This window comes from Rhinolophus sinicus, linkage group LG01 (assembly GCF_036562045.2).
Source record: "Rhinolophus sinicus isolate RSC01 linkage group LG01, ASM3656204v1, whole genome shotgun sequence".
In the NCBI taxonomy this organism is placed as follows: domain Eukaryota; kingdom Metazoa; phylum Chordata; class Mammalia; order Chiroptera; family Rhinolophidae; genus Rhinolophus; species Rhinolophus sinicus.
The window spans coordinates 158,081,024-158,105,095 of record NC_133751.1 but is presented as its reverse complement, the minus strand read 5'-3'; the positions used below and the strand labels follow the sequence as shown (position 1 = coordinate 158,105,095).

Genomic DNA, 24,072 nt, shown 5'->3' with positions numbered 1-24,072 from the left:
TTTCCTTACCCTACATCGAAGTGAGAGAGATTTTAGGGGGTACAGAGGGCTTTACCTGAAACCTCAAAAAAATACTTAGTCTACTAACAATTTTAAATTGCTTTCAAAACCAGAAGAGTATAAAATTTTAACACTTCATACCCCAAATCCAGTTAATATTAATATTTTGATCTCTTATTAAAATCTGTTCTTGGTCTGATCAGTACTCTTGGTAAGTCTACCTAAAATCAGAATTTCCCACATACGCTGAATGTTCTGACAGAGGCACCCTAGCCTTAGCCACAATTTTAGGTTTCTTTGAGTATAATGTTTTTCCCAAGGAAGAATGTAGGTTACACTTAGGGGCCTTATTTTGTGGTTAAGAAAATTTAAGGGGAAAAAGTTCTCCACTTTCACAACTGTAAAGATTTGATCAGCAGCTACATAGTTTTGGAGAAGTTAGTTTACATGCTAACTAAACTATGTATTATATTTTACATACCCATCCAATGATTGAAATAAAAATGAATACATATTTCTTAAGGTAGACTCTATACAGTTCCAATAACAGAAGCAATTCAGTTTTACTAAAGGAAGCATTGTTTTGCATGTTTTTAAAAGTTAGTGAGTTAAGCTGATTTTGTACACTAATTGCTTAATATAATCTCTCTTCAAAAGCACGGCAGCCATAGAGCCCCCTCCTTCTTTCCACCCCCTGCATAAACACTCCCCAGACATTTTCATCCTTATCAGTGCAGCTGCTTGAATGCAGCTAATTTTATGAAGCCCTGTTTCCTGAATAACAGTACCAGGGATAGGAGTCACATTTTCAAGTCATTAAAATTCCGGCAGTCTCATTTCATTTAGGGACACCTTAATTTTTCTCAGGTCATGAATCAGCGAACATCTGATATTAACAGAGCTAAGAAAAAGCATTTTGGATTCCTTTTTTGGAAACAACGTTTAAAAAACAAACCAGATTAAACACCATGGCCAGGAAAATCCTTCCCAGCTGCTATGGAACAGAACCTTTCATTCAGAGACAAACTAATTTATTAAGAACTCAAAAAGTCAGCCAAACATGGAGAAGAGAAGGCTCTGAAGTAGACTAGGAATGCCAACCTATTTTCTGTAGATTCAGGAAGAACAAAACCTGTCTGCAAATCTCACAAAAAAAGAGAAAGTTGAGATGTGATCACTATATTTATTATGCCCTATGCATTTATGAATTGCTTATGGTGGGCCAGGTACTATGCAGAGCTCAGACTGTATTTACAAAGTTCAGTAAGATAGAGATCCTGTGCTCAACAAGCTGACACACGGAAGAGGGTGAGATTTCTTCTGTGTGGCCCAGGAGACAGAGACCAGTACCAGTGGCTGAAAGTTCCATTATGAAGCACTTTCAAGGAATTAAACTGTTCTAAAACTGAACAGCCTGCATCCATGGCTGTGTTCAAACAGAAAGTAGATGTCTTAACCAGGGGTAGGGATCAAGCATGAGAAAAATGAAGAAAAATTGGTAAGATGGTCTCTATCTTGGATATTTCCTGTCAGTGCCTTCCTGCCAACACTAGAAAGCAGAGAAGAAAATTCTAGGCACCTTTTTAATACCCAAGTGAGACAATTCTCTTCTGAAGACTGACAGCCAGTCATACCTATTTTGAAACTATCTGAAGTTTGGGTGGCTCTTTCCTTCCTTCAATTTTTCAATTGTTGTCTCTATATTAGGCTTTGAGTTTCTCAGAAATTGCATTCGTGCCTCATACTATTTTTCTTCTGGCAGCAAGAGCCTGGCTTTGAATGACACCTATCAATCAGGATAGGTGTCTTTTTGGAATACATTCATTGGTTTGCTATCAGAACAATATTTAGAGCATGGCTGGAGAACAAATATTTACTGTTTATTACTTAATATATCGAGATCAATACTACTTTCAGGAAAAGCTGAAATAACAGTTGCAATAAAGTTCTTCATGTGACAAATAAAAAATAACCTCCACATGCAAGTAGATAAGTAACCTAACAAAGTTTTGAAAGGATTTAAAAATTTTTAAATGACTAAAATAAGAAGGACTGAGGCTTTCTCTTGCAAATAAGACATTTTTATGACCACATCAATTATCTGAAACATATCACAGTTATGTTTGTCTTAATGTAACTGCATTTCACATAACATGACAAGAACTTTATTTGTAATTCAGGTAATTTTCTAAAGTCCTCTTGGTCCCAGTAGGAATAATTCCTATAACTTTTCCTCACTGTAAGGTTGCCTCTCCCATAAGGTTTGTGTTACCTTCAGAAATATCAGGAATACAAGCTTACTCCTTTAATTTACGTGTTTGTTCAAGATGTGTCCAATTTTCTATATTTCTTTATAGTAGTTCATTTTGGAGTGTCTTAGATTGTAAGCTCCCAGTAATAGAAATATTTTGTAGAAAAGAGCTGAGTGATGGATAGCTGTTTAACATAGACTTCTGGATGGTGCCTACATTAACTATCATAGAAAATAATTCTTTTTTAAATTACTTATTTTCTAATTCAAAGCAATGATTTATATATGTAGCATGACACAGGAAAAGGTTTAAAATTCCTTAAGCAGAAATGGCATGTCAGTCTAAGAGGCACAAAAGCAAAGGCACTTATGAAAACCACACAGCAGGTAAAGCAAAGGTAATAACTAAGATTTCTGTTACTACGTAGCTGAAGGCAAGTCACCACCAGTGATACACGCAGAACAAATGTGTTCTATCCTCTTCACAGCTCAAGAGAGTCAATGAAGAAAACATAGGTACTTCACTACAGGTAACTTTGAAGTACCTAGATGAGGCTGACACGGAAGGCATGATGACATGGTATGTATCAAGGAATAAACGCTTTACTTGGCACAGTCCTGGGTGCTGGGAGGCAGGCCAGGAAGGGTGCTGTTTGTATTAGCCAGGTTGCTTAGCCTCTCTGAGCCTTACTTCTCATCTGTCAAGTGGAGATTATAGTCTTGTAACATGACTATGCAGATGAAGACGGCAGTAATGGAAAGCCCCTGACCAAGTGACCAGCTCACAGTGGTGGCTGTACTTGGTACAGTGATGACGACTGAGATGTGACAGCATCAGCCACACAGGCAGTGGCCGTCCTCACCCGCAGAGAGCTCACAGTGATTTTGAACACACCACCTACGTACGTGTCCTTCCACATTCACGCCGAGCCTTGCCGTGCCTCTTTCCTAGACGGCAAATGTGGCCTCTGACCCCTTCTCAACATAAGGTTCTAGGAACCAACAAATTGAAGTTTTTACAAAACGTGACACCAGTATGCTGCCCTGACTTTAGAGTGTGGTTGGGAAGCTACAACTGACAGTTAGTTGTTATCCAAGTCTTTTCTATGTGTCAAGCACTTCTCTAGCTGTTTTACACGTTATTTCATTTAATCTCCTCAACAATCCTGTGATGCAGGTACTGTTATTAGCCCCACTTTCCAGAGGAGAAGTCACATTCCCATGTAAACTTAAGTGGCAATAGCTTACAGTAATGCTAGAGTCACGAGGCAGTTTTCATCACACATCAAATTAGGGGTATGGGTGATAACTGGTATAAATTCAGAAAGAAAAGGAGAACCATTATGCTTGTGGGAACTAAAAATGTTTCACAGAGAAGGAAGAAGTTAAAGCTGAAGACAGAGTGGGATCTGCCTGGGCAGAGACGACAAAGGTGTCACAGGTGAAGGAAAGAATGTGAACAAGGTTACAGAAATGGGAAAGCAGGGCAGAAGAGCAGTTGAACAGGAGTGGGGAATTCGGATCAGAAAACGAAAGACAGATAATGACCAGAGTTGGGAAGGAAGGCTTGGGATTGGAAGGCATTTGCCTGAGGCTTCGTGTATGTTTGCCATTCACAAATCAACCTTTAGTTCTTCACGCTCAGTGACACTGGCAGGCAGGGCTATGCACAAGTGGCCACCTGAATACGGTGAATTTAAGGGTCTACAAAGCCTCTAACAATACTCTCGCCACCACCAGCATGACAAGGTACCTCAAATTCCAAACTGAAGTTAACATAGTGACCACCTGTATTTGACACATGATCGGCTAGGTATGACCTAAAGCTGTGGTCCTCAAACTCTAGGGGCCATCAGAAACATCTGGAAAGCTTGTCACAGCACAGATTGCTAGGCCCCACACACCAGAGTTTCAGACTCAGAAGATGCAGGGTGAGGCACAACAATCTGCGTGCTTAACAAGTTCCCAGGTGATGCTTGAGGCTACTGGTCCAGGGGCCACACCTGGAGGACCACTGACCTAAAAGAATAGAATCCAGAATGGGTAAATTCTGATTGCAGAGAGAACAATTTTGAATGGGGTTGTCCTATATAACTCATGAAGGGACTCCTGAGCAAAGGGGAAGGGACTAGGTATGTGGAGATGCTGTTACAAACTAGTTAGGCAATAAGAGTATAGCATGGACATTTGAAAGGACACTTAAAATGTCAGCTGTATTAGACTTAAGTCCACCCCCTTGATGCTTAAACATACCAAGTGGTCATTCTTGAGTACCACTTGGGAAAAATTATCACAGAAACTATGCCAGAATTCAATGGCAGCTATCAAGTATCCAAGATATTTCATTTTTATTTGTACTGGTCCCACCAATGTATTTAAAGACTAAGAGGATTTATAAAGAAAGTAAATGTGGTATTATTCGTCTTTAGTATGCTCAGGGAGGGGGAAAATATTAAAACAGCATTCCTGCAATTAAAGCAAATGCAAATAATTCATTAATAAAAAGTAAGTTATAGAACAAAGAACAAAGAAGAGGAAAAAGGGTCTCCTATGAACTAATAAAGTGATAACATTACCTCGCCTTCTATGAAGCACTAAATGCTGTCATGTTGATAAACACTGTATAATAAAAACTTTTATTTTTAGTTCTTTGAGTTCTGTGTCAATATTAAGACTGTATTTTTTATTTAACATGGATATTCCCCCTTTATAAAAAAATTATTGATAGCTTCTGTTCTTTTTTAGTTATCTGATTACATACTTTTAAAATCACTTTTAATCAAACTAATGCAAATAGAATAATTCTTTCAAAAAAGAGTAAAAGTAACAGAATGATCTAAAAAAGGGAAACATCATTAAATAAAAATCTATATTTACAATATGAAAGATGATTAAATGAAAGATTAAAGTGATAAATTTAACATAGAATTGGTTATATAATTATCATACAACTGTTTGCAAATACAAATATCATTTAGAGAAGTTAAAAGTCTAAGGGCTGTCGAAATATTTAAGATGGCTCTTCAAAGAACATTTTGTGAATGAATATTCTAGAATCAGTAAAGGGGGAAATGTAAAGGTGGACTCAGAAGTTATTTTTATTTGCTCTAACTTGTCCACTGCTTTCCCCTCGATAGCTCCTGTTCTTATGACCCCTTTTGATCTTTTGTTCTTCTCTCTTTATCTATAAATATTTACAATGTGAGACAGTTCTGAAACTTGAATTTCTATGGTTTTCAACATTTCTACAACAGTCAAATTTGGAAGGAAAAACCTTTTTCTGAAATAAAGGGAATGGTGCCTTGAAAAAGGCAAGGCAAGGGAAGAAAAGGTCTCATTTCACCTCTTGAGGATTCTGCTTCTTTTCCATTCTTTTCAGGGAAATAAAAAGGAATCGTCTTTCTTTCATATCTTGTACTTAAACCTGGTTTCCTACTATCAGTTGACTATCAACAAATCTCATGTTAACACAAATGCTTCCAGGTTTCCATCTCTCAGACAGAAAAAAACACCACGTACAGACAGACACGTCTCGTTCAACACATCATGAAATATACTGTAAGAGTGAAATGCAACTGTTCTGATCAACCCTTTCTAAAAACCACGTTGTGAAGCTGATGAACCCCTTGTTGTGTGGGGGCTGTTCTCCTCTGAGTCCGTAGGAACTGGATAGAGGACACTGATCCACAAGGTCCTTGCTTGTCCGCCCCACCCCTGGCTTCAATTTCTGCCTACACAATTAGGTTGGATCTCAGCTCAACTGGACGCCATAATGGTTTCTTCTCTTACCTACACCTCCTTAAGATCCTATTTATTTCCCTGTTGAAAACTTTTGTTTTTAAACAAAAATAAGTAGTGCACTGTAAGTAACTGCAATTAACACAAACAAGCTAAATTACCACTGAAAATTCTACAGCACTGAAAATTCTATAGCACAATGCTATGGAAAAGCAATGGAAAACTAAACATTTTAGAGGCACATAGTGAGACTGGAAAATTAGTGATTTGTGATATACTAAAGAGGTTTATAAAACTCAACTCACTTGAACATCCTTAGAAAGTGCCATAGATTACTGGAGCTATAATTTTTTTAATTGAGTTTTTTCTCATTATATAAGTAAATATATAGGTCACACAGTGTTCACATTTGTCAAAACTTAGTGATCTGTGCATTTCATTGTATGGCAAAAGAAAAAAAACTGTAAACACATACTGAACTCTGATAAGAATATGCATACTTTAAGGAAATTTAATGGGAAATGTATTGATACCTGTAATTTAGTCTGAAATGCATCAACGTGGATTGATGGAGATAGAAGGATACAGAGCTGGATAGATATGTGCTAAAGCAAGTATTTACGTTAATGACAGACTCTATATGGTAGATATACAGATGTTCACTATAAAATCCTTTCAACTTTTTTTCAGTTTTGAAAATTTTCATAATAAAATGTTGGGGAAAAAAAGAAATATGAGCTCATCATTGAAAAATATGGAAAATATAAGAAAAAGAAAAATACCATATAGACACCAAGCAGACACTTACGATCATATTAAAATGTTTTGTAAATTGTTTTTACCACTTAAGAGTATATTGGGAGTATTTTCCTAGCTCTTTAAATATTCTTCCAAATGCAATGGAATTCCGTTACACAAATGTAGCATAATTTTTTCAGCTTTATTGAGGTATAATTGACAAATAAAATTGTAACATATTTAGAGTATATAACATGATGATTTTAAAATATGTATATGTTGCGAAAGGATTCTCACTATTGAGTGAATTAACACATCCATCACCTCCCAATATGGTGGTGTGTGTGTGTGTGTGTGTGTGTGTGTGTGTGTGATGTACCATAATTTAAAAGATAATTTGCTGTAGCACACTTGGGTTGTTTCTAATTCTTCACCACTATACACCTAAGATGAAAAGTCTATTATATCCATCTTTCCACACATCTCTGATTATTTCCTACTTCCTACGATAAAGTCCCAGAAGTAAAATTTCTGACTCAAAGAAAGTAAATATTTAAGATTTTTTATACATTTTGCTCAACTCTTCTCCAAAACGTTTACCAATTTACATTCCTAACAGGACCAGATGTATGATATTAAATTTTAAATTAAATGCTTCCATAAATAAAATTTATCCACACCCATTCTTTCTCTCAAAAGAACAAAGGCTCTTTTTTTTTTCTTAAAGACTACAGTAAGCAAACCTCATATCCTAATCTTGGTTTCTAAACATCACATTCCCAAATCATGTACCCTGAATCAGGGCTTCTTAAATAAATGACTGACTCCAGGAGTGGGGCAGCAACTAGATGGTCCTGGAACAGATTTTTGTGCCAGAAAGGAAAGGCTAAAAAATAATGATGAAGACATATCAAAAGGACACAGGAGCCAACTTGAAGGTGTTTTTACTTGTTAAACTGGGGGCAATTTAAGCATGAAAGTGAAAACCAATAATACTGGACCATAACATTTTTCCCCCCATGGTTAAATACAATTTATTTTCACCAGATTGTCAAAAATTAAAAAGCCGGAAAATATCAAGTGGACCATAACATTATGAATGAAAAGGAATCCATTAGTCTACAATGAAATAATAAATGAATAAATGGATAAATAAATAAGTAAAGGAAGGAACGAAGAAAGGAAGGCACACTTATGCTAGAACTTTTTGCTTTCTACACAGTAACTGTCATAATAACATTTGATTCAAACAAGAATCACCAATGGATGCTAATAATATTGGGTAATATTTGTTGAGGGAAGATAGTTACATAATTTCAAAGTGTTTACCAACAGCTTAATTATTAATTACTACGGGAAAGTAGATTTTCACTGTGAACAAATTGGGTGAGCCCCCTTAAAGTGTTGAAAATTAATATCACAAATATGGGACAAATTGACAACGTGGGTGTCTCATTAAAATACACCAAGGACACATGACCTATGCAGAATTCCTACCAAAACTACATAACCTTAAACTAGGCAAGAAGGAGGGAGAATCAGATGAACCCCAAATGAGGGACATTCTACAAAACTTTCCTGCACTCTTTAAAAATGTCAAAGTTTAAAAGACAAAGAAAGGCAGAGAAACTGTTACAGATTAAAGCAGACTAAACAGATATACCTACTAAATGCAATACGTGATCCTGGATTAGATCCTGGGCTGGGAAAAAACTGCCATAAAAAGCCATCGTTGGAACAACTAGCAAAATTTGAATATAGACTGTACAACAGGTACTATTACTGGATCAATGTTAAATTTTCTGAATTTAATAGTTGTACTGTGATTGTATTCTTGGAAGATGCTAAAGTATTTAAGAATAAAGATACACAGCACACGCAATTTACTCTCATGGTTCAGCAAAAATAATAAAATACATATGAATACATATAAATCAAAAACATACTATACAGAGAGAAAGCGAATGTTGCAAAATGTTAATAAGTGATGATTTTAGGGAAAGGATATACTAGAGTTCATGGTACTGTTCTTACAGTTTTTCCCTGGGTGTAAAAGATTTTTAAAAATAAAGTTTATAAGAACTATCAAGATTTTAAATAAATGCCATTTTCTTTATTTTTTTCTAAATTAGACAAGTAATATATACTCACTAAAGCAGAGGAAAGTAACACATACTAACTAAACTAGAGGCTACAAATAAGGTGAAAATAAATAGTCTTCCTTTATCTTCTCATACAAGCAAAGTTAAAGAGTTTGGTATATATTTTATCTTTCACTAAGTTTATAAAACATATATTTAATCAGATTTATTATTTTTATTTTTATTTTATTTTATTTATTTAATCAGATCATTCTTAAAGACTTACATGAATGATCTACAAACATATTAAATGCCCCACTGTTTCTAAAACTCATTGGCAAAAATGACCAAATGACATAGGATTGAATCTATAAATTAAAAGAGAATCCAGAACTTGTCACCTTTATCTTACCACTTGGAAAACACCTAGCCAGCAAGCCAATACACAGTTCATAAAGTACAACAAAAATTTATACAAGAAACGCTTATTTCCTTTCCAATAACTGCCAACCCCTAGCCAAAATTTCCTACATCTTAAACTCATGTTGATTCAGTAAGTATGGGGATGCAATATTGCTTTGCAGTGATTTACCATGTCTCTATCAGTAATAATCACTGACTAAATGAAGCCCCAAAGCGGAAACGAAGTTTCTGTTTTCTCTACTTACAAATTTACGACTTATGCTCCTGCAGTTTACTATAATCAACTCAATTTCTGAACCATATCCACTCAGGTTAAATGCCTACTCCTGCTTTCACCCCTCTGCTTTCCTATGTCATTTTCCTGGCTCTCAAAGACGGTAAAAAAGGTATTAAGTGTGGGTGGGGGTAGAGTGAAAGGGTTGCAATTATTGTTTTCTTATCAAAATATGTTTCATGTTTCATAGTCTCACATTCAACAATCATATAAGAACATGTTCATTGTACTGAAGTTGCATGACTTAATATTTAAAAATATTAGCACATACATACTTCTTTAGCTAAAATATGATGGAATTGATTTATTTTCTATTCTTACCTGGTCAACCAGAGGTCTCAGAGTTAAAAAAAAAAAAAAAAAAGAACAGAGTGTCTGATCTGGATTTCCCTTGCTCTTCCTAGGGCAGGCTCAAAAATTTCTCAAAGCTCTATTTCTCTTTGTACAAAGGATATAATATTGCTTGCCTATAAAGGCTTTAAGAGATTGCTAGATAAAAGAAGCAGGTTCAGTCCAAAGTAAGAAATTGTTTTACTATTTGGCTATTATTAAAATGTGTTGATTAAGAAATGAGGAGGAAACTTTCTCTGTATAGTACCCTTCTGTTTTGTGCACATATTGGCTTTAAAAGCTATTACTTCCTAAGCTTTCCACAACCTACAGACTCTCCGAGGCCGAGAGGTATCTCAGTCCTCTGACCTGACTTCAACAACTGGAAACACAGCTGGTGATGACACAATTGCACAGCACTGCTGGCAGGAGATGCCACGAAGGGTTGCCATTGGGTTTCCTTTTCTAATCAATTGCTGTCATTCACCAGAAGCAATTAATGAAAAAACTGAAATCGTTCAAAGAGATTAGAAGATATTTATGGAAAAGTTCACTTTAAAAAGATACTGAAAAGAACAATAATTAGCCAAAAACAGGACATAACTAGAAATGACCAAAACAAGCTCCAGAGGGGAGCTATTAAAAGTTATCAATGCCACTGAGCCCCAGCAGGTCAGCTCCACAATTAGCTTTATTTGCCAGGCACCAAACTGAACTTGGGGGTGATGTTGTATCACATTCCTAAGAAAAAGGAGGGCCTATGAGTTTTGCACTTGACTAAGACCAGCACAAATCCCAGGCTGAAAGCTAACAAACACCCTTTTCTGATTTTGCCAGCAGGGCTATTCAGTCTGGCATCTGTTCATTCTTTATTAAACAAAGTCCATCATTTTTGGCTTCAAACGCAAGTGAAATCCAAGAAGCTGGTATTCCTTATAGTTCAGTAGGAATTGCTTTTTATTTTTTAAAAGACAACTCCTAATGACCACGAATTCACGGACAGAAAACTGGAAAGAGGATGAAAACTTGACACAGTACTCTTTGCTGACCCCTTTTGGCTGACCTAGGGAAAAGGAAAGGTCTGAAATCTTACCCCTAGAGGAGAGCTCACAGAACGTTCGGTCTTTCATGCCATGGAAAGGAATCCTCTCAGTTCGGATGACCCCTAGTAGACTTCAACTCTAAAGCACACATGGCCATAATTTCTATTTATGGGGCTCCTGGCGTGGAAAGTGGGAAAGGGCCTTGTGCATCAGCCCCAAAGGCACTGCTAGGTCCCTGGCAGCCTGTGACCTCTGACTTGGGATTGAAAAGCTTACATAAGTGCTATTGTGACCATTTCTGAGAGTGGGGACAGACCTTACCTCTTTCTCTATTTTGAGTAGCTTCTTCACAGCCACCTCCTTGTCCTGTGATATCCATTTGGCTCGATAAACACTCCCGAAACTTCCTCCACCGCAGTTTTCAAAAAACTGCAAGTCATCAAATTTAATTTGCACAAAGGAGGTGCCGAGAGACGACATTGCATAATGACAAAGTAGTATACTTCCACAAAATCTGCAGACAGAAAGAAAAAGAAAAGTTGGATTACAAATATGTTAGATTGAATCCCACTTTAGACAACGTATAGCGAGTCCTGTGAAATTTCCAGAAAGAACCTCGATGACTCAGGGAAAGGAAAACCACGACTATAAACAAATCAAAATGAAAACACTTACCCTGGCAGCCCGTGCAAAATTCAACAGCAACTTGCCCAGACTCTGAAACACAGCTGTCCACAGAGAAATGGCTCAGATTTCCCCCGCGACAAAACCTGTAGCAGCACAGCCTGCACACATCCAGAGGAGCTCTGCCTAAAGGCTACTGTGTCACCAGGTCTGCTATCATGAAGCCCTGACAAACGGGCAGCATGCTTTCAACAGCAAGCTTGCATAGCTCTTCTGGCATCTGAGGCACGCCACCTCCCCACGTTGTGCTCACTTCACACAAAATATACATAACCTAAGCAACTGAGCATCTTGGCGCGAGAGAGCCAAAATGCCGCAAACTAAACACACATTCAGCATTTAGATTCCAAAAGGAAAAAAGGTTCAGTTTCAGGATGATAGAAAAACGGGCCAAGAGTTTTCTGAAGTGGTTCCCTGGACTGTATACTGTAGCAGAAACTTAATTAAAGAGTAGAAAATTTGCCCTTGATTACAATATGTTAAGTCATCCAAAGGACTCTGCCAGGAATATTTTTTTAAAAAATATTATGCTTGTTTCCAGAGGAACAGATTTCCCTTCCAGAGATTATTATAGAGATATTTTCTGCAGTCTAAGGTGCTTTACTATTCCCCAGGTAAGTGGACATCCTTCATACCCCATGGCAAACCACAGATTAGCAGGAAAAACACAACAAAAACACAGAAACAAGAAAACAGACTAAAATTTTGAACCATATTCTTGCCATAATTGTAAACCAGAATCTTATAATGAGGGAGCAAAGAGACACATTCCTAACTATATATAGGACGTTCTCCAAAACAACTGACCTAGGTTCCTTATAATTGTTAATGTCATGAACGATTTTTTAAAAAGCAGGAAAACTTCCAGTATGAGGAGGATTTAAAGAAATATGACTAAATGCAATGCATGGTTACCGACTGGATTCTGCATCAAAAAGAATCTATAGAAGGTATTATTGGGATTTTAGGAAAATCTGAATATTAACTATATGTTAGCTAACATGAAATTATCCACAGCAAATAATGGTATTTTGGTTTTTTATGAGGATGCCCTGTTCTTGAGAGACATATGGGGAGACACATTCAAGTATGGTATCTACAAATTAATGTAAAATGGTTCAAATTCCCCTCACCCTCAAAAAGTGTGTGTGTGTAGAGAGAAAGCAAATGTTGCAAAATGTTAAGAACTGACAAATCTCAGTGAAAGTTACATAGGTGTTTTACGACTCTTCTCACTTTTCTGTGGGGTTCGATTGTTTTCAAAATAAAAAGACTGAGGGACAGTTTGTATCTATGTAAATTGACAAAATTTCTTTATAAACAACTCGAAGCTTTTCTGAGTGATGCAGTCAGTGCAGAGATCGTACTGTGCAGCTGACGAGCAATCTCATTTTAGGAACATCAGGTCACTGAAGATTTCTTATGTGAAACCAAACTCTGCCCTACTTTGAGGAGAAGGCAAGAGATAGGACAGTGAGGTAGCTTAGAATCTACCAAAAAAATCAGTGGGGGGGTGGGGGGGTGGCGGTGAAACACCATAGTATCCAAATATGGAGCAAACACATATTTGAGTCAACAATTTACCTTACTAACTTTTGCTTCAATTCTTATTCAGGTAATCATAGAAAAGAAGAAAGTGCAGCTAAAATTTAGGACTGCGCCAAAGGTCAAAGGTAGGTATGCAAGCTAAAAATTTTGTCAAACAAAATGCAAAACACCACTTGCAAGATTCGCTCCATGTTACAGATACTAGTTGTATATTTTTATTAATCATTATTTTTATCAAAATATAAAAAAATAGAACTACAGGCTTATAAGAAAAACTGGAACTCCCCTGCCCCACCGCTCCCCTACCCAATTCTCTCTCTAGAGGGAACTAATTTCAACTCCTTTAGCATTTTCTTCTGGTATTTACCTCCATAGTTCTAAAAAATGTGTTTATATTGCTATTCCTTGATTGTTCCATTTTAGATATTATCTATTAACTTCTCCCCGTGGAAGATAAGGATTTGGTCTTCATATACCACCCTTTACCTCCTTACATACAAATATGTCACACTTGCCAAATCCCCCCAGCTTCCAACTATACTGTGACAGCTAATATTCAGGCTTTACAGTCTAACAAAGTAATATTATCTACAGGAGTGCTCCGTAGGAGTCCATGATGTTTCCTTTCTTAGATAACTTTCTGTTTCTCCTAGTTATTAGTAGTTGCTCTGTTCTAGTTTTTGTTATTTGCTTAGCTTTTTACACACCTAATACTTATTAACCTCACCAAACTCTTCCAAGAACCACAAAACTACTTTCATAAAGCAAAAAATCAGGGAACTTTTTGGAGGGAGGGGTTCTATTCTTTTCTTGGAGACAGTCCTCCTATACCCTTCATCTTGACTCACTCTGGCTGGAGGGTTGCTCTCTAAGCCTGCCTTGCACTGGGAGTTCTCTTCCCCATCGTCCTAAGAGCTCCCTCCACATGGTCCTCTGTGAGAACTCCCGCCCTTGGATCTTCCAGCTTCTATCTCTTGGTTTCCTTTCGTATGTTGACAGTGCACATCTCCCATTAGCTACCTGACGAGAGTACCCAGAATAAATTTTTTTTTTTTTTTGGAGAATCTGTGTCTCTTAAAATGTCTTGATTGGTAGCCTGGCTGGGTGTGCAATGCTAGGTAGGCAATAATTTTCCTTAGAATTGTGAAAGTATTACTTCCTAGTCTTCTAGTTCCTAATGTGGCTGTAGAGCAGTCTGATGCTACTCTGGTTACTTACTAATCCTTTTTACATATCGTTTCCTTTCTGAAAGCTTTTAGGATCTTGTATTCATTCCTGGAATCTTGAAATTAAAAGCATTTACTTGGGGGTGAGTCTTTTTCATTCATTGGTAGGGAACTCGGTTACGCACGTCTTTTAATTCTGGGACATTCTCTTGTGTTCTCCCTTTACCACGTACAGCCACTTTTACTTCTTGTTTTCTCATTCCCCGTACACACACGAGGAACTACGGGCAGTTCCCAGTCCATGCTGATCTCTCTCCTATCTCCATACCTCTGCTTTGCACAGGCTTAGAAAAAGTCCTGTTTTGCTGAAACAAACTCCTGTCTAGGACCAGCTCCTTTGAGTCTGATGAGCAGAATTAAATTCTCCTTCTGTGCCATAATACCTTTCTTCATCCATTCATCTTTTCCACTTAGTTCCCACTGGACTATCAATTCCCTAAAGGCAAAAGTCATTTCTATTTTCATCTGGTTCTTCAGCACCTAGGACACAGCCAGGCACACTTTTCCATTCAAAAATATTTGTTGAATGAACAAATAAATGAATATATAGTTTCTGGCTACTTGTCCATTATACCTTTTGCAGTTGGAAAGAGTCCAATCAGATTAAGTAAAATCTGAGATCTATAGTTTTCACACGTGCCCCCAAGAAGACTGTAAAGCAAACCCTGATTTGGAAACTGCTGCCGAGGCTTCTTGGAAGACTGAAAAGAGTGTGTTTGGGACGACCAGGATTGGGTGTCTTGGAGTCCAAAGGAGAGGAGGAAAAAGAGGAGGCGAGGAGGTGGGGAAATCCTTTCCAAAACCAATGAAGAAATCTGAGCCAAGATGAGATCAGTACGAATAAATCGAAAAGACCCTCTGGGGTGGAGTAGGTCCAGGGAATACGGATGAGTCGTAGGTAGGATCCACCACATTTGAAACTGGCCTACGGTGCCAGAGGAGGGCGGGCCTCTGAAAGCACAGGATCTTATCCTTTCAGATGAGACAACTCGTCACGTTCTTCCCAGAATCACTGTTACTCATTTTGTGATACATCCTGCCATTTGGAACCTGGCCGCGTATGAATGGAACTACTAATGTAATTACGGGAACGTTTTATTGAGACCATACAAAAAATGAAGTCCCATCCAATTACCAAAGAGACTAACAATTCTGGGTATAAAAGTACAGGTTTTAACTCCTGTGAGCCAGGCAAAGCATCATGGGTTTAGCTATAAAGCCTGAGTGAGCTTCCCATTGCCATTTGCATGAGTGTCAGACCACATATATTTATTTTTCCCTTTGAGCTTTCTCTCCTTTAACTTTAAAATAGTTATTCTAAGAGGATCAACCTATGACCAGAAGGATGAAAAATCTGAGTTGCTGATTAATCATACTTAGAGCATCTTGGGGAAGACTGCTACATGAGCAAAGTATGTTTATTGTTTCAATGTTTTCCAGTGAATACACCAGAATTTAATAATAAGCGTCATCTATATAAATGTATTTACATAGTATCCTCGATCAAATGATGTTCCCATACCACCATGTTAAAATAATTGCTTCTACACAAGGCAATTTTTCTCTATGCAACAATTCCTAGGCCTAATTTTGTAGTATTCTAACTTTTGTTTTATACACTCTTAAAGCTGTTTTAAATATTAATAAGTATCTACCACACAACACTGAAGGGTAAGTTAGAACAGGGATATCACAAAAATGAAAGCCTAATAGTGTATAACAACTCTGAAAATGTTGAAAATAACTAACTTGGTGGTTGGATCCAATCATTTGAGTACCTGACTAGCAAGACAAACTAAAAACAAATGTTTTTAATTTTCTTAAAATTAAAACAGAATGAACTATTAACTAAATTGCTGAAAGCATAGGTTTCCAGTCCAAAAAAAATGGACTTTTGCCCTGAATTAAAAACAAAATAAAACAAAAAACAGCCCGCCAAAGTTCAAACACAAAGAACAACAAAAACCAAGGTTTAGAATTAGATAGACGTGAGTTTCTGCGTCTACCTCTCAGTAACCTTGAACCAATCACTTTTTCTCAGATCATGGCATTTCCAGAACCAGTAAATAAAAAATTATAAATCCTTTTCCTTCTGTGTCAAATGTCTCAAAATTGATAGTCCAAAAGTTATCAAGTTTGCACAGTATTATTTGGCTTCTTTGAGAAATCTTTTTTTATTTTATTTAGTTTTTTTTGGTTGATAAATCTTACTTCCAAATAACAGATATTTCAACACAGAAGCAGCATGGACCTAGGGAAAGGCCCCAGGTGGAGAGATGTAATAGCAAATCTGAACTTACCAGCTGTTAGAACTTGGACAAGCCACTGCGCTTCTCTGACCTGTTTTCTCAGTGGCAATAATACCCACTGTGCATAGTTGATGCTGTGAAAGGGGTTTGCCTAGTGCCCAGCACATAGTATAGAACACTCCATAAATGGAGATTAGGGCTGTCTAATTACTTTCATAAGTCTTAATACCACATGCAGCCATCTACTTCTTTAGCCTTTGTAGTCGGGTATGATTTCTTCAACAGTTTTCCTCTCCTGTTTTCAGAATGGCTTTATATTATATCTCCATTAGTTTTGCAGAGCACTTAATAGATAAATGTACTACTGATTCCTAAATACTTTTTATCTGTGTTTCTTTCTGTATTTTTTCTCACTCTTCTGCTATTACCGTGTTTCCCGGAACATAACACCTAGCCGGACCATCAGCTCTAACGCATCTTTTGGAGCAACAATTAATATTAGACCCGGTCTCATCTAACTATAAGACCGGATCTTATATTATAGTAAAATAAGTCCGGGTCTTACATTAATTTTTGCTCCAAAGACGCATTAGAGCTGATGGTCCAGCTAGGTCTTATTTTCGGGGAAACAGGGTAGTTTTGGCCATTTTTGCCAGATCTATCTTACTAGTAATTATAATTTTCTTTTAAACATTTTTTTCCCCTAAGGATAATATTTAAATTACTAAAAGACAATACTTTTTTTTTTTGCACGTTTTAGATACTAGAGTTTCTAGGACCTATTTCTTCAATGATGGCACTCACTTTGGCAGGGACCCCGAGGATACCTACTTCCTGTGGTGGCCACTGTCATCTTTTAGATCTTATCTACTGCACAGCAAATGGACTCAGGAAACTGCAACCAGCTTCATTAAGTACTGCAATCATAAGTTTAAAAAATTAAAAGTACTTTATAAAAGGATTCACTTTACTAGAAACATAGGCCTTTGGGATTTTTTTCTGGATTTTTCTCTTTCAGATTTATAGGAGCCTATTATTTCTGAATTCAGATCCTTCCTATTTTTATAAACCTAATTTACACTTTCCCCTTTACCTTCTTCACAAAACTAAGTTACACGTTTATTTTTAATGCAGCATAGAAATAAAAATTAATTTTACCAGGACCTGAGCATGACAAAAAAAACAAAAAACAAACTTTTAGAAAACAGTCCTCAGATTCTTTTGCCAAGCTTGCTGCCCTAATACTTAATTTATACTGGTATTATTTTAGTGTCCTTAACATAGATGAGTGAATCAACTAATAAAAATGTACTTTATAATCATGTGTATTAAAACAATTCCACTTGGATTATGGTTCTGTAGGGTTTTTTTTCCTACAAGTCTTATTTTCAAAAAAAAAATGGGGCTCTGGTTTGGTGTTCATAATACCAAGGTCAAAGATGCAAAGATTCTATTCCTGAACAGGACAGCTGTTCTACTATGTTTTTGTTTTTAAATCACTGAAAAAGATAAGATCTATCCGACTAGCTAGAGGAGACGAGGTATGAGAATTGAACTAACTAACTGGTACTGACATCTGTAGTGTCTACTATAGATCTTCCTTCCTCGAAGGCTGCCACCAGAGAAAAATAGCACATTTTGTATAGAATAGGTTGGGCTCAGTGAATAGGATCTTCGGTCCCAGATACTGGAGAGAAGCCGACTTTAAAAGTCTAAAACGATAGAGTGGCCATTGTTTCATTTTTTTCTCTATGCTTTACCATACAAGTAGCACAACTCCCTAGTAAAGCAAGGGTTAAAATAAAAATGAACTAGTTAAATGAAATATTCTTAGTCATACTTTAATATTTCAATTAATGCAAACTAGACTTCCATGACACACTTCCTTGCCAGGGGCAAAATATAGGAAGAACAGGAACATAGTGGGAAGGGACACTTACGCCACAGAAATACTGTGGAAATATGTCTGCGCAAACAGAAGCCCAACCAGGCAATGAGAAGTAGGCACAATCCATACCACTGACTGCTTGTGTTGAATGACGAGAGGCAGGAGGAACAGAAATTCAGCGTTTGAATAAAATACAGAAGCCCTGATAGGACATATTTCTATGGATTGGCTAGAAGAGAAATCCACAGGGGTTTGGGGGTGGGGGTGGGGGAGAAAGCAGTTGCTCATGAGTAAACAAGGCTTACTTCAGTCAGCAGGCCCCCACATCCCTAGATCTTGCTGCTACTCATCTCCTATTTCTCCCCTTGAACTGTTTCCTATCAAACAGAAAGTATCTGACCATTCTGGCTGCTAACAAACAGGTATAATTTTGGACTAATTACCTAGAATGAATGTTCCCTGAGAAGGGTCAATATGAGAGTTAAAACTGGTGACTTTGATGTAAGATGGAAGGGAATGGGGATATTAAAACTAGAGAAGACCAAACGAAGACTGTAAATTATGCATCACTGATCCAGAGCAAAAGCCATCTGTGAATGGAAGCTACAGAAAGAATTCCTGGTTATTTGAGTTGCCTACCAAGAAAATATGCCACCCTGTTGAGCAGTGAGTTCCCCATCACCGAAGGTGTTCAACGGGAAGTAGGCATGTGCAGTAGGAGACTCCTGGATCAGCTAAGACAACAGAACGAATGTTGTTTAAGATCCACTCCAACCTTTTGAGAAAACTATGACTAATTAACCTACTATAAAGTACGGATAGTCTCCCTTCTCTTCTTAGGGGTACAGTCACGAACCTGACACTAAGAGGAGCTGCTAGATCTCATAGAAGAGCACAATGATTAACACCAGTGATGGAAATATCAGAGATGACTGGGTCATCCTCCCAAATTTCTCCTCCCAAACTGGCTGGAAAGGTGATAGCCACATCCCAGATTTCTATCCTACAACTATCCTCTCCCCTCTCCTCTCCTTCAAAGGCAAGGCAAAGAGGTCTTTTCACCTTGAAAACCACAGGAAATGAAAGCTCTTCTTTTCATTTCTTTCAGTTTGTCTTACGAGTCTCAGGAATTGCATTACCCCATGCAGTGGGCTGGGCTGGGAAGCTTAATGGTGCAGTACCATTTATCAGAAGCAGGCCCACACTCCTCAAACATATTCCCATAGGAGTACCCACTTCTGCACTGTGCAGGTATATGAATAAACACACGTCCTACAGCACTGATTTTAAGATCTGGGAGAATAAATATGCTTGGTAACTATTTGTATTGGTTTGTTCAATAAAGTCAAACAGTACAGAAGAGAATGTAAAATTCACATGAATTTTCAGGATTCAATAAAGCATTTTAAAGAAAGTGCTTTCTTACATGGGGGGTATTTATGGCTCTATTTACAGGTCCCCTACTTTGGTAGAAAAGTTTAATAAGCAATGTTTTACTCCATGACTTTTAGACAGCAATTCTTGCCTTCTCTCTTTGGTTTTCCTATATGGAAATCCAGAGAAATCCAGAAAGAAGGATGTTGGTCCCTGGAGATAAGCTGTGCTCAAAATCAGCTGTAAAAATGATTTTGGTTTTCGTCTCTAGGTCATAATCTTCCCCTATTCATGCAAATCCTCAATTCTTCAAACTTCTCATATAGATATTTAAATGCATTAATTTTCAGATTCTCCCCTGAAAACATTACAAAGCTGTCTAGAAACACAGAGGTACACAAAGCTACTTTAGGAAATCCTTATACTCAAAGCAGGGTAAGTAGCCATGAAAACCTCCTAGCCCGACATCCACCTGGAAGCATGATCTGGGAAGAGGGCAGGCTACCAAGGGCAAGCCTTAGCTGGGTATAGGTGAGCCAGGCAGCTTTCTCTGTGTATAACTTGAGAAAGTGGAAAAACACCCTTCTCTATTATTCAGTTATGGCAGCTGAAGTTTCAGGCACTGGTCCAAGCATTTCCATGTGCTGTCTCATGCTTATAAAGCAGGTTTTACTATCCCTAATTTACATGTAAGGAAACTGAGGATAAAGGGCATGAAAGTAGCCCAAGCCAACTACCTAACTTGTAAGTGACACAAATGGGATTCAAACTCAGATCTGACTTCAAAGTCATATCATTTTTTCCACCATATCATAATTCTTCTTCCTCCTTCTAATGTGCCTTTTATTCCCTTTAAACAGACTCTTTTTTTGTTGTTGTTAATATTACAGTAATTACTGGATTCCTTACCAACCACCTGAAGTTCAATCTGAGGCGTTCATTTCCTATCAGCAATTGTGATGCTGGGTTAGGGTGTCAAACGTGTGGCTACTTTGTTCTCACAGAATCTTCTACTTTGTTGGGATTATTTAACTGCTATCAGGGCATAATCGATGCTTCAGCTGTCCGTAGGAGGGTCTGACACAAAAGCACCCATGTATCAGTCAAACCAATCTAAACTCTAGCATTTATAGCTCTCTTTCCTTCACAGGTACTTCTGGTCACAGCTGGAACTCTGCTTATTTGTATGTAGCAGGCCAAGGTTAATAGCCACAAAAGAAGTAACCTACATCTTCCCTGCAGTAAGACCAAAAGGTGCCTAAGCGGTTCCTATTATTTAGATGGAAAAGACACCCTCCCTATCAATCTGTCCTGGGTAAAATAAAATGGAAAACAAATGATCCAAATTCATTTTCATTTCCAACATCTCTGGATACAGATACAAGGCTATCTTATTCCAGAAGTATTATATCGCCACAAACACCTTTTCCTGGTTTTCTTTTTTAAAAAACTCATTGATTCTCTCCTCTTTTCTCCGAATCTATTAATTTTTTAAAAATCAACTGTCCATTTTTCTCTTTCAATCCACACTAATAACTTCATTCTGCATCTGACCTCTTTCCATGAAACATCATTGTAATTTCTCCAGTGTTTTCTCTGATGACTAGGTTATTCACTCCACGCCCCTCATAACTCTGCTTGTAATTTTGTAGCCCTATCAGTCAGTTTCACTGCTCATTCCAGATAGGCACTCAGCCAATATATTGCCAATAACACTCACTCTTGTGCTAACTTAAAATACACAGTGCAGCTTGCCAAGTTTCCTTATTTGGCAAGAAGGTCCCTTGGTTCCCAAGATCTTTAACCATCCATTTTTAGATCCAAATCCTTGTGCTTAATATTTGGTTCTCTCTCTCTCTCTCTCTCTCTGCCCCCCCCCCCTTTAATATGTCCTTACATGTTCCCTAAAAGATTAAGAAAAAAGAGATCAACCACCAATTTGCTTTCCTGGACAAGAAAAAACTCTAGAATTATTAGCACTAAAACTTTGATTTAAACAGTATTTTCCAATTTAAAAAAAAAAAACTCCCAGAAAGTTATAGTAGGAATTAAGTTGTTTAAGAGTAAAATAAACAATACACGTTGCTCTAAAAGACCATTTTTCTTTATCTTAATTCCCTCCTTCCAAACAAACTAAATTCATATGCATTTACAATCTCCCAAATCCCTCACTATTGTAGCAGGAATTTAAAACAAAGGCTCTACAAATGACCAAAATCATAATTAAAATGCAGCCATCACATTATTTTTTTGAAAATCAAAAACCATGAAATTTCACTCCGGAGATGGGCCTATTACAAAGAAGACGTTAATTGTCTTGAATCACCTGTTTATTTTTGTCTTTAAATGTATTTGTAGATTTGGATCCATGAATCCTGGCTGTTCAATTCAACCGAGTTCAGAAAAGCAAGAAGGCTCGCCTAAAACAGCTTTAGGTTTAAAATATGAATATACTTTAACAATCATCTTAGCTCAAATATCCTCGAATTAATTGTAAGTCGATTCTAATACAACATTATTGTTGAGAAAGCTGCTTACTGCAGTATCACTTGGAATGAGCCACTAAATGGTGTTGCTTTCATTATTAAAGAAACTAACAAAAATAGTAATTAAGTTCTCCATAAACAGTGCTTTTGAAGACGGTCTCAAGGCGCATCAGCCGCATCAGAAACATACACTTTCAGCACTCTAACCATGATTGTCCCCCTCTTTTTTTTTTTTTGGCAATTAGATACCATCTCGCCAGTTTTGCATTAAAGTTTTTCTGCAAGCTGTCAGGAGCAAGCGAGGCGAGGCGGCGGCCTTGGCATTTCCCTCCGGGCCTGTTGCTGGTCTCAGAGCCCACGAGCCCATGGACGCCACAGGGTCCGCAAAGGGGTGACCCTCGGCTCCCGTGGCAGGAGAAAGGGGACGCTGGGGGTGCGGGTGGGCGCGAGCTCCCCGATGACCAGGGCAGGGTGGGAGCCATCGCGCCCGGCCCCGCAGAAAAGCAGAAGTTCACAGTCCCCCTCGCATGCACAGACCTCTGCTGGGAAGTACCCTGCACCCTGCCCTGATTTGCGAGACTGGCGTTTGCCTCCTGAGAGGTGGCCCGGTCACCCACTGCGAGGCCGGCGCTCCGGAGCTGCTCTCCTGGGGTGGTGGGCTCGGTGGGCGGGGGCTTTGGGTGGGGGAAGCGCCGGTCCGGGAGGCGCCCCAAGCCTGCGCCGCGCTCCCAGGGCTGAGAAAGCCGGAGACGCTCCAGGCTGCGCCCCGCTCTTTCTGGTGCCAACTTCTGCGTGGGACCGGCCCGAACTTCCCGAGCCGCTCGTGGCCGAGCCTCGGCTCAGATCAGGCGCCAAACCCGTGGGAGCCCGGAACGCTCGCTCCAGCCGCCGCCGCCCGGGCGGGCCCCAGTTCGGGAAGGGGAACCCATGTGGCTCTGGACGGCCGGCTGGGCTGCCGGGCCCCGACCCCAGCTGGGCCTCGGCCCCGAGACGCCCGGACGACTCGCAAGCGCGGCGGGCCTCCCTCGCAGCCTCTCCCTCCGCGGCCTCCGGCCGGCCCTTACCTGGCTCCCGGGCCGGGCGCGAGAAGCAGCCGGGGGCGCAGAGGCCCCGCGCGCGGCGAGGGCAGGAGCGGCGACTGGGGGTCGAGAGGACAGCGGCTCGCGCAGCTTCCACGCTTCCGCCAGAGTCAGGAGTTGAACATTCCGCCTCTCCGTCCCGCGCCAATGAGGAAGACAGTCACGGCAACAGCACCACCTACCTCCGAGCGCGGAACGACCGGGCCTGCCTGTACGCCCGTGGCCTGGCCGCAGCACAGACGCGCGGGCGAGCTGGGCGTGGGGCGGCGCTTGGGACTCCCCGGCCTGCACCCTGAGGGGCACCGTTCGTCCCAACGCCCTGGAACCCGTCAGGCCGCCGGTGGTCGCTCAGCGGGGGCCACCTGCCCTATTGTGTGGGGCACGCGGAGGGGGACCTGTGCCTCTGCAACCCTTTGTACCTTAACATCTTTTTAACAAGTTACCACCATCTATCCCGTCAACTCAGTCCTTATCAAGAAACATTTCCTGTGAAATAGGCGCTGGGAATACAAGGGATAGGAGGCTGCTTTGTGGCCTTGCGGGACTTAATTATCTAGTTAGGAAGGGGACAGACCTGTAAAGATATTTCTGAGGATATAGGGCTGAAGGCTGCCTCAGGGGAACCATCAGTAGATACCTAGGGAATTTGAGGAGGGTCTG

The 24,072-nt window shown here is 39.1% G+C and overlaps 1 protein-coding gene across 4 annotated transcripts in view; it reads right to left on the bottom strand.

Annotated features, from left to right (window-relative positions):
- MAP3K20 (mitogen-activated protein kinase kinase kinase 20) overlaps positions 1-23,653 on the bottom strand; it is a 163,779-nt gene extending 140,126 nt beyond the window's left edge. Inside the window, exons 1-2 of one of the 4 annotated variants that reach the window (XM_019727455.2) lie at positions 23,398-23,653; positions 11,200-11,392 (exon numbers count right to left, since the gene is read on the bottom strand). In XM_019727455.2, the coding sequence (XP_019583014.1) occupies positions 11,200-11,358 (159 nt within the window). In that variant the 5' untranslated portion in view covers positions 11,359-11,392; positions 23,398-23,653. Of the gene's footprint in view, positions 1-11,199; positions 11,393-11,553; positions 11,715-23,397 lie in introns of those variants that run through there. The other 3 variants (XM_019727457.2, XM_019727456.2, XM_074338165.1) reach the window with 3 other exon arrangements.
- Between the last annotated feature and the right edge of the window lie 419 nt (positions 23,654-24,072).